The following is a 10,610-nucleotide window of genomic DNA, read 5'->3' on the forward strand; positions in this document are numbered from 1 at the left end:
GTGCTCATGCCTGCCACTGGGCAGGTGAGGAAGCCAAGGTCAAAGGAACACAGTAGCTCCTCAGACATGTCTGAACCAGGACAGGCTGGGATATCCTGGTTATCCTGTACTCCCATCCATGGCTTCAGTTCTCTCAGAAACACTAGAAGAAACCCAGGTTGTTATCTGCTAGGAATTGTGGCAAGGTAACCATAGAAACAGCCATCCATGAGTCCTCAAAATAGACAGTTATTTCTGCTTTTGACAGCAGAGTCTATGAGAAGGAGGGGCTGAGCACTGAGTATGTGTTTGGCTCAGAATGGGTGGGGATGATGGTTTGCCGTCATGGGACTCCAGCAATGTGAATGGCCAAATGCTGGGGATACCTGCAGCTAACAGTAGCTGAGCTATTCAAGGATGGCATTCGATCCAATGCTCGGAGCCTCCCAGGGTGGAGCCATGGGTGCCCTTTATCCAGCATGTGCTCTTCTGCTGCTTTCTCATGTTATCACCCGGGAGCCACAGGAGAGCTCTCTTCTCTGTGGCTTAAAACATGTGTGTTTTATAGACTGTTGTGGAGATCTAGTCAGGGTGTGGGCAGGGCTAGCTTTCCTTTGTCCTTTTCAGCTGCTGAAGCCATCACACACCTGTCAGCTCATGGCTGTTACTCTAGCCCAAACAGCCAGTGCAAATCTTCATCTCATCTCGAGATTGTCGATGCAGCCTTAACCAGCGTGGTGGGAAGAGGCCTCTCTGGCAGAGCGAGCCTGGGGAGTGAGGCCCAGAGCTTCCCCAGGGGTGCCCTTTGCAGGCTTCAGTATAAGGGACAGTATGACAGGAGTAGATGGGGACAGTGGGACTCAGAAATGGGGGCCAGATCACGTCAGTTCCTGAGGGACAACCACGAGGGACAGATTTCACTTTGTCTCATGGGGATCAGTTGTATGAGGCTGAGCAGGGGACGAACAGTTGTCAGATATTAGTCAGTGAGCTTCGTTACGTTCAGCTTACCAGGTTTCTATCCCTTCCGGGTTGGGCTCTTGGCACAGCCTCCTGGGATAGCCTGTCCTGTTGGCTTCAGGGAGCAGAGCCTTGTGTCACTCCCCACTACCTTGAATAAAGCCCAGGACATCATGGGCACTTGGGGTGGGCATGTTGACTGGGAAAGTACCTAGCAGGGAAGTCAGAATGTCCTAAGTTGCCATGTTGGGGCTCTGGACAGGTTAGGGCAGCGATGACATGTGTGTTGGACAGGAGGGCAATGACAAGTCCCAGATGAGAGGCAAAGGGGTGGGACCCAGGAGACAGGGCATGACATCTATGATTCCTCAGGGGCCCACGGGAAGAATCCTTTGGGAGCTGTGGCCAGTCCTCTTCTTCCAGTGAGGCAGTGGGCAGGGCTGTCACTCAGTGGTTTCCTGAGGCTGGCTCTACAAGTTGGAAATGCTTAGATGATGGTTAGCTGCCAGCATGGACCCCCCTCTCTCTCCCTGTCTCTCACCCTGTCTGCCCACAGAGCCCAAGAAGTTAATGCTAGCCCCACAGCAGTCCTGGTCCCCACCTGTTCTGCCACCAGGGTCACTTTGGGGCATCACTAACTACAGGTGTCCACTGCACATGCAGAGGACACAGCTCCAGGCCTGAAGACCTGACAACAGTTAATATTAAAACCGTATCAGAGTCTGGCAAGACCTTTTCAGGCTGGTATTCCGCACTGCCAGTAGGTGGCAACAGAGGGTTGCAGCTGTCATAGCTCTGGGTTCAAATATCCCATTTTCATTAGCCACTGAGATCTGCACATGGATTCGCTCTTAAGCCTCAGTTTTTGTGGATATAAAATGGTGGTAATGAGGCTGCCACCCTGAAGTTTTTATTAGGGTATTAGATGACATCATTCACAGTACAGTAAATACTCACTTAACACAGTTCCCATAAGAAGCCCTTCCCGGGCTTTTCCTCTGTGGAGGGTCCTTAGAGCCAAGGGTTTTAGTGGTGTTTAGGGAAAGTTTGATGAATGAATGAATGATGGTACAGACAGACATCTAAGCCTGGTGGATACAGTGGGTTGTGTTTCTTACTGACTGTAAGCAAGGCAGCCCATGACAGCCACCAGTTCTCTCTCCACAGTCTTTGAAGAGCCTGAGGACCCCAGCAACCGCTCCTTCTTCTCAGAGATCATCTCCTCGGTGTCCGATGTGAAGTTCAGCCACAGTGGGCGCTACATGCTCACGAGGGATTACCTCACTGTCAAGGTCTGGGACTTGAACATGGAGGCGAGGCCCATAGAGACCTACCAGGTATGTGTAGAGGTCTAGCAGCCTCGGGGCCCTCTGTGTGGTGTGAGATCTCCCAGGAACACACCCCTTCCTTGTGCTGACACCCCCATGGAGGGCTGCCCAGCCACAGGAGCTTCCTATGCTGCATTGTAGGTGAAGCTGCAGAACGGTTTCCAGCCCTGCCACTGAATGGGGCTACCATCTGCATCTTGAACCCCAGTTTCTGGGGGAAGGAAAGGCAGAGGGGACAAAGAAAGACCTGAAGTCAGGACCAAAGTTAGGGTGCAGATGCCACACTCAGTACCCACAGCCTTATCTGGGTGTGAATTGTGTTCAGTGGCGGTGTGGAAGATGTTTCTGGACCCCTGGGGTAGCCTTTTGAGCTAGTGTGCAGGGTGGACCACTGGGTATTTCTGGGGAACCTTTATTCCTCATCTTGCCAGGTCTCTTGGTGGGGCACAGGACAACGCTGTTAAAATAGCAAATGTGCAGTGTGGGTTGCTAGTGTCTGGCAAGGGCACGGGGCAGCTGGGGGTGGGGGCAGGGCTTTCTGGAGGCAGCTGTATTTGTGCTGGGCCTTGAAGGCCGTTTGGAATTTGGATTGGCAGATACCGGCTCAAGCATGCTACCAGAAACCTCATACCCACCCATGGGGCTGTGTGTGTGAGGCCACACATGTGCCTATCACCTGTTTTGCCCTGCTCCAGCCCATTCTGCAGACAGGAACACTGGGAAGTTAGAGAGTGACAGAGGAGTCTCAGCCCAGTGGTTGAGCCCAAAGCTCTTACCAGAGCTGAGGAGGTGTGTCCAAGAGGAAAAGCTTCCGGAAGGGATTTCTAGAAGCCACATGATTCCAGGACATGTCGACCCAACCATACCTTAGTTGGCGGTGGGCAGGGCCTGTGGCTCTCTCCTTCTCTAGGTCCTACCCTGTACACTCTGTATAAGGACAGGCCCTCTTGTGTCCCCCTGAAAGTGTCAGCAGCCCAAGCTTGAGCTCAGGCTGTGAGGTGACTGAAGCAGCGCCTTCTCAGCCCCCTGAGGCCATTGCAACACTGTGGTTGGCACAGGCCTATGTGTATGGATGTTTTCTTAGGGAGGGGAGATTGTGGAGCCTCCTGGCCTCTGAAAGCCTGTGGGGCCTGGGTGAAGTAGCAGCATTACTATTTTGGGGGCCAAGGGCTGAAGCTGAGTGCTTGGCTTTCTGAACAGTTGACCTATGGATTCTAAAATGACAATGATTAATGATTACTCCCACTCATGTCTTTGGAGGTGACTTTGTGTCCTGGAAATTGTGAAGTGGGAATATGTTTGGACAACTTGCAATACTTGACAAGTGAGAGCTATTTCACTCCATCAGAGTCTTGGAGTGGGCTGTTAGGAGTGGGATTTTCCCAAGCCTTCATCATTCTCCGCCCATGGTTCTTGAAGACATTGGGCCCATAGGCATGGAGCATCCTTCATGACAGGTCCAGGAAGCCTGGCGCTGTCTTTCCCTACAGCTGAAGCATCTCCTCCCTGCCCCAAGACTCAGCACACAGGAAAAACACACCTGTGCTTGGACCTGCTAATGACTTCTGTGCCTATGCAAGGAGACAGAAACTTGAGAATCCCTCTGTCTGGCAGGATTGGCAGCACCATGGGGCCCTTTGGTTTTGGCCAGTGTACTGCTGGATGCTGGCCCCCAGGATCAGAGAGATATAGAGCCTTGGCTTCACCCTCTTGGGTCCCAGGCAGGTGGGACCATGGTGATGGTGACACAGCATGGTAGTGCTATTAACCAAAGTCTAGGGCAGGAGGAATGGCTCCCAGACTGTAGACAGCAGTGTCCACCATTTTCTACCTCACCAGTGACAGCCTTTACAGTCTCTGAGCTGTGAAAAGTCTCTTTCCTCTGTAGATGCTACTCCCTGGTGCTGTCCCCATGTCCCACCGCTCTGGGTCAGCTGTGTGTGCAGGGCTATGCCAAGACCATCCATCCTATAGAGGTGTCAGGGCTATTTGATATCCATTACTCAGCTTGTCCTCTCTTCTCACCAGGTCCACGACTACCTGAGGAGTAAACTCTGCTCCCTGTATGAGAGTGACTGCATCTTTGACAAGTTTGAGTGTGCCTGGAATGGGAGTGACAGGTGAGCCAGCTGCAAGCACATAGCCTCAGACACCCTTCCGTGCCCATCACCCTCCACCCCAGGAGGGATCTTTCCTGTAGTCTGACTACAAAACTGCACGTTTGCCACGCCGAGGTGTGGTAGAAGTGTGGGAGGTCTCCTCCCTAGCAGGCAGAGCTCTCCGACTCAAGTTCAGGTCTGAGAAGTGAACTTTTCTTCACTCTGTGACTGATGCTGACACCCACTTTAACCTCCGGTCCTAGGGGGCTGTGGGATTTTAGGTCAGGATCAGCCCACACCCCAGGTCCTTGGGTGAGGGCTGTACCCCAGTATCTCCATCCCCAGGAGACAGAAAGGCCACCCACACTTTACTCCTGCCATCACTCTGGCAGCCTCACACAGGTCCTCTGGGGCTCACAACTGCATCTGGTGGCCTAGTTGTGTTCCACCTCTCCCATCCCACAGCCTGAAACACAGCCCCTAGGACATGGCACAGACTCCTGTGTTGCCGCAGCCTGGACCCACCACACTGAGTGTGGATGGGCCTGTTGCATCCTTCATTTTGCATCATTCCCCTGCTGTACTGAAGAACCTGCCTCTCTACGTGCCTTCCCCTGCACAGCTCAGAAGATTTTCTGTTGGGGAAGGGACACTGCTTCCCTGTCCCCACTCATGCTTTATTAGGCCCCACAGGCCCCAGGCTCAGTTAGTTATCGGTGACTTTTCAGTGTAGGGGCTGGTGGGTGAGCCTCTCAGGGCCTGTGGATGGACAGCCACATATCCTCCTGCCTAGATGAAGGAGAGAGGCTCCAGGTGACCAGAGGAGCATAGCACCTGGCATTTTTTTGTACCAGAGCCTCTGAGGCACCACCTCCAGCCCCACTTTCCGTCCTTTTCGGCAGGTGAGAAGTGGTGACATGAGAGCCTCAGCCCAAAGTCCCCTCCATCTGGGGTGTGTGTCCACACAGGTGGCCCTGTGCTTAGGTGGGCAGGATGCTCCAGGGCTTCTGAAGCGGCCTGTAAGTGTGGCTGTGTTCAAGGCTGAGGCTGTAAATGGTGCTGGTGATGACAAGAAAAGGACCACTCCTAAGAAGCCACTCTGAGTAGGCCTGGACCCACACAGGGGCTGCTATCAATCCCAAGGGTCCACCTCTTTTGCAGGGCTCTTAACAGAACCGTACTGAACAGAAGGCATGTGTGGTGGTCCAGGGTGTCCACTGAAGGACAATAAGGCAGGATATTAGGATGGGTGGCTGAAGGTTACCACCCAACTGCCTGCACTTTATGTTGCCACCAGGGGGCGCATGTAACCAGACTGTGCCTGGGCTCAGCATAAAACCCAGCAAGCCTCTGACTGTTAGGCACAATGCTTTAATAAATGGGCCCGCAGAGGGCTGGGGTGTTGCTCTGTGATACCACAACTCTTGGTGGTACCTTCATCCCCTCCAGCATCTTTGAGTGGGGGCACAGGACCCAGCTTTGTTTCTAGTCCTAATCTTTTACTCTCCAGCTAGGACCAGATGAATTCACCTGGGTCAGCGCTCTGGAAAATGACTCCATGTAGCCATTGTGCCAATGTCTTAGGCTGAATGACCCCCACCCACACACACACATGCATACACACAAGATGTTGGGTTCCTTTTGGCGGTGGTGTTCTGCGCTCTGTGCACACAAGACTGGCCTATGTCTTCATTAGCCACTGAAACTATTTGAATATTCCCTCCTCTGTGGAGCCCTCTGTGGAAATAAGCTCCTTCCCCCTAGGGCTTTTCCTCCTCTTCTACTCCCCTCAGCTTTTCCAGCCTCCCCTAGGCCCAATCCCAAATCCTTCCTCTAGATCCAGACCTGCTTTCCAAATGCATCATGGAAGAATAACCTACTCCCATGCCTCACTAGATGAAGGCCGTGGAACAGAAGACATAGGGCAGAAGTTTGCTTCCAGGGTCCCCTTGTCTGCTATGGTATTTGCCTCACCCTATGTGATCCATGGCAGTGAGCATTTATTTATTCATTGGCTTAGCCCCTCAGGTTGTGGAGGGGAGGTAGGCCTGGCATGTTCAGAGGCTCTGGGAGAGCCACAATTATATCTTGTGTCATCCCTGTCTCTATTGCCACTAGGGTTACAAACAAGGATTGCTTCTCTTAAGCTATGTCCCAATGATGGGAAGGTACCTTTAATGTTGGGGCAACATGAAAGGATTCTAAAGTGGAGATGGCAGCTGAGATGTAAGAGGTGACACCAACAGAAAGTTGGCAGAGAGGCAAACAAAGCTCCCTGTCCCAGGAGTGACAACCCACAGCTCCAGAGTGTCTCTATCCCCTCTGTCTTCCCACACTGACCCTTCTTCCTCTCTCACCAGTGTCATCATGACAGGGGCCTACAACAACTTCTTCCGCATGTTCGACCGCAACACCAAGCGGGATGTGACGCTGGAGGCCTCTAGGGAGAGCAGCAAACCCAGGGCAGTGCTCAAGCCCCGGCGTGTGTGTGTGGGTGGCAAGCGGCGGCGTGATGACATCAGTGTGGACAGCTTGGACTTCACCAAGAAGATCCTGCACACGGCCTGGCACCCAGCTGAGAACATCATCGCCATTGCAGCCACCAACAACCTATATATCTTCCAGGATAAGGTCAATTCTGACATGCATTAGCTGGCCTCAGTGGCCCTCTCGGCCACCTCTGTAGGAGGGCAGGATGGTGGCCATGGTGGGGACGTGAGTCCCTAGGCTGTAGTTGCCTTGGATGGTAATTGCCGGTTTAAACAAAGGAAAGGAAGGAGCTTCAGTCATGGGTGATAAGATGGATGTGCCTGGTGGGCCTCCGGCCAGGGTTTATGGTCCTTCCGCTTCAGGTTGGGCCTTTGTTTATTATCCGGACTTTATTCACGTCTGGGGTGATTTTTACTGCAGTGGGTCATTTCCTATCTGGGATAGTCAAGCTGGTCCCTGATGGGACTCCAGAGAAAGAGTGAAGCTCCCAAGCCAGGCAAGACTTGTGGGTCCTCAAAGGAGCCAGCCATGTGCTCTGGCTCAGAGCTGCTGGCTCGCGTTGGATTTTGGACGGTGCATTTTTGTTGAGTGCTGGCAGTGCCAGCTCCTCACTGGGGTGTTTGGGATGCCGTTCCGTGTCCTAGGTGCCAGGCCAGGGCAGGTCCTGAGAGACAGAGCTGAAGTCCCAGGGTTAACCGTGAGGCAGGGCTAGGTTCCTTGTGTGGCTTTTCCAGGCTGGGGTGAGTCCTGAGAGGCAGGACTGGGGACCCTGTGTGGCTGTAGCCCTTACCTCACTGCCATCCGTTTGTGAGTGCCCACTGCACGCTGGGCATGGTGCTCAGTCCATAGTGGCTGTGGATGGATCCCCACAGCCCACTCTGTGGTGGTTTTGCTGTCACGCTCCCATGCTAGCCAGTCATCTTCCCACAGTTGACAGTGGGTCCTGTCCTTGACTGAGGCAGGTGTCCACTCATTTCCATAAGTCCCAGCTGGAGCTGGGATGTAGTTACCATCCCCTTTGTACATAGGAGGAAGCTAAAACAGAGAAACGGGGTTCCTAAGGAGCCACACCCTGAGGCTGAGTTGAGGTCCCATGCAGGTCTTTCTACCGGTTCTTTCTGACCCACCACATTAGTGACTGGTTTTCAAGCAGCATCCCAATGGAAGGTTCTGGAAGGGAAGCAGCTCCACCTTGTGAAGTCAGAGCAGGTGTACTGGTGACAAGATGACATGAGAGAGAAGATGGGGAGGGGCTGCAGTGCCTCCCCACTCTGCTTGGTGGCATCCGGGCATGCCTGCAGATGCACTTCACCTACATTGTACCTGCAGTTTTCTCCTCACCCTCCCAGACACTCCCCAAGGAGGTTGCATGCAGCCAGGCAGCCCCAGAGGACATTCACTCAGACCTCCCCAGAGCCACAGGTCAGTGGCCATTCATAGTGACCCCTGCTCCATCCTCACTCCTGGAATCCCAGAACTGCAGGGCTTGGCATTTTGACTCTGGAAGCAGAGAGCAGAGGGGCTTTAGTTTTTACAACATGAACTGCCACCCAGGAAACAGATGCAATGAAGCTTTTTTTTTCTCAGTGGATCAAGATATCCTTGTGTGTGTCAAAGCACAAACCGCATGCACACTCACTTCCGGCCATGTATTTACACAGAAACTGGTCCATTACATTTTTTCTTTTAAGCAACGTGAATGAAGAATGTTTATCCATCACTGTAAAATTCAGGCGCTCTGGACAGTATTATATGTACATATTGACCCTGATGAAAGTGAGCAATCAAAAGATCGGGCGACTTTCCCCTCTTGTAAAGAAGTTGAAGAATGTGGCCAGTTGTACATAAATCCCATTGGAGCCAAAGTCCAGGTGAGAGAGCCTTACACACTGGCCTGGCTCTCCGGCACAACCACCTGCCCTTGCAGTTCGGCATTAGAAAGGGTACCCCGTCTTGGGAGTTGGTTGCTGCTGTGAGACCATAGGTGTCTTCAGAGTCACATCTCACATGGTCTTCAAAAGGAGGGGTTTGCACACCCCTAGTTTCTAGACTTCTCTTTTAAATGTTGGGTACCAAAGTAGGAAGGAAGAAGAGAGACAGAAAAAGATCTCAGAAGAAAAGCATGTCTTTGGGACCCCAGGAAATCACCCAGGTCCAGAGCGGACTGCAAATAGTATTGATTGGGGGAAAAGGTGCGGAGGGGGGAGGGGCAATGTGAGAAATAGCAGAAGGACCGGAGCCAAGCCGCAGACTTTGCCACCTTACTCTGCTTAAGTTCTCTGGTCTTGAATATGTGGCATTCCCATAATCATCACGACATTGTTGGGGTTTTGACTTTGTCCCTTCTGCTTTGGTTATTCTCTGAGGGCGAAGCCCTTGGAGGGTGTTGGGTTTGTATGTGCTGGTAACACAGTCAGGCCCAATCATTTGGGGTTCTGTGGCTCATAGGTGCATTCTTTTTTTCTTCGGTGTCTCACAAATTATCCAACTGTTGAATAAAATTATAAATATGTTAATACCAGCTTTTTCCAATAAAATAACAAATGTTACATCTAAGATGAGGCTCAGAAGGCTGCTGATTAGAGCTGTCCTGGGAGGGGACTAGTGGGGTGGGTGGGGTAGGGAGGGGAGCCAGTGGGGTGGGTAGAGTGGGAGGGGAGCTAGTGGGGTGGATAGAGTAGGGAGGGGATCTAGTGCAGTGGGTGGATAGGGAGGGGAGCTAATGAGGTGGGCGGGGTAGGGAAGGGAGCTGGTGGGGTGAGTGGGGTAGGCAGTGGCTCCCATCAAGACTGGGTTACATCTAGCAGTGTCTTTTTGGCCCTGCTTCTAACTCAAGTGGAGGATATAGTCAGTAAGGACACCAATCCTATAGGTCTGGCATGTGCCTGCAGGAGGGGTCCTCAGATGGTGTCTGCAGAGCCCACTGCCTAGCATGTGCTTCATAATAGGTGGCCTGTATCCCTTTGTGGCAGGTGTGTATTACTCGCCATAAACACAGGTAAGGAAACTGAGGCTCAAAGAGAAGTATTAGCCTAGTATTCCAGATGTGTGAGCTATCTGGGGCTGGCCTCAACTCTAGTGCCCCTTGGTGGCCCTCTCCCCGCAGAGGCCTTGGGTTCTGGGAATGGACAGCCAGTGGAGCAAGGCCATACATGGACCGCTGGATTGTCAGGAAGCCAGGGCTCCCCCCTCCCTGTATTCTCTGCAGCCCAGCCCCCACACTCTCAAGGCCTTTTAGGTTCAGGAGGGAGGCAGAGGTGGAAATCTGTCCACAGCCTTCAGGTCAGCATCGAGATGAGAAGGCCACTTCTTTGCTGTGTGTCATTTGGTTAACCTCTGACCCATATGTGTCAGAGCATGGCTCCTCAGGACCTCTGGGTAACTAATAAAATAAAAGCTCCATTGTGGAACCTCGGTTCCCCTGAGCGGGCTGTGATACAGGATTGGCTAGCCTAGGCTCCATAGTATGCTTCTCAGAGAGTGTAGACAGAGTACTGTTACCACTCATTTCATAGACGGGAACACTAAGGCTCGGGTGATTGAGCATCATGTCTCAACTGGTAGAACTAGTAGGTAGTGGGTAAGGATTCAAACTATCATGGCCAAAGCGCTAGCACAGTGTGGATGCTCAGGTTAGCATCTGATACTGTGACCTCAGCCCACCAAGACTAACTTCAGCTACAGAGATGGAGCACTGTTGCTGGTGTCAGTGGCTGCTCCCATGGTCTTTGAGGTAGAGGGACTATCCTGGATG

The 10,610-nt window shown here is 52.5% G+C and overlaps 1 protein-coding gene across 1 annotated transcript in view; it reads left to right on the forward strand.

The window, feature by feature from the left end:
• The window catches only part of Ppp2r2c (protein phosphatase 2 regulatory subunit Bgamma), an 83,865-nt gene extending 76,847 nt beyond the window's left edge, over nt 1–7,018 (forward strand). The window contains exons 7-9 of the mRNA XM_027387079.2: nt 2,107–2,276; nt 4,296–4,387; nt 6,727–7,018. Coding sequence (XP_027242880.1) covers nt 2,107–2,276; nt 4,296–4,387; nt 6,727–7,018 — 554 coding nt within the window. The remainder of the gene's footprint in view (nt 1–2,106; nt 2,277–4,295; nt 4,388–6,726) is intronic.
• The last annotated feature ends 3,592 nt before the right edge of the window (nt 7,019–10,610 follow it).

This window comes from Cricetulus griseus (assembly GCF_003668045.3).
Source record: "Cricetulus griseus strain 17A/GY chromosome 1 unlocalized genomic scaffold, alternate assembly CriGri-PICRH-1.0 chr1_1, whole genome shotgun sequence".
NCBI lineage: Eukaryota > Metazoa > Chordata > Mammalia > Rodentia > Cricetidae > Cricetulus > Cricetulus griseus.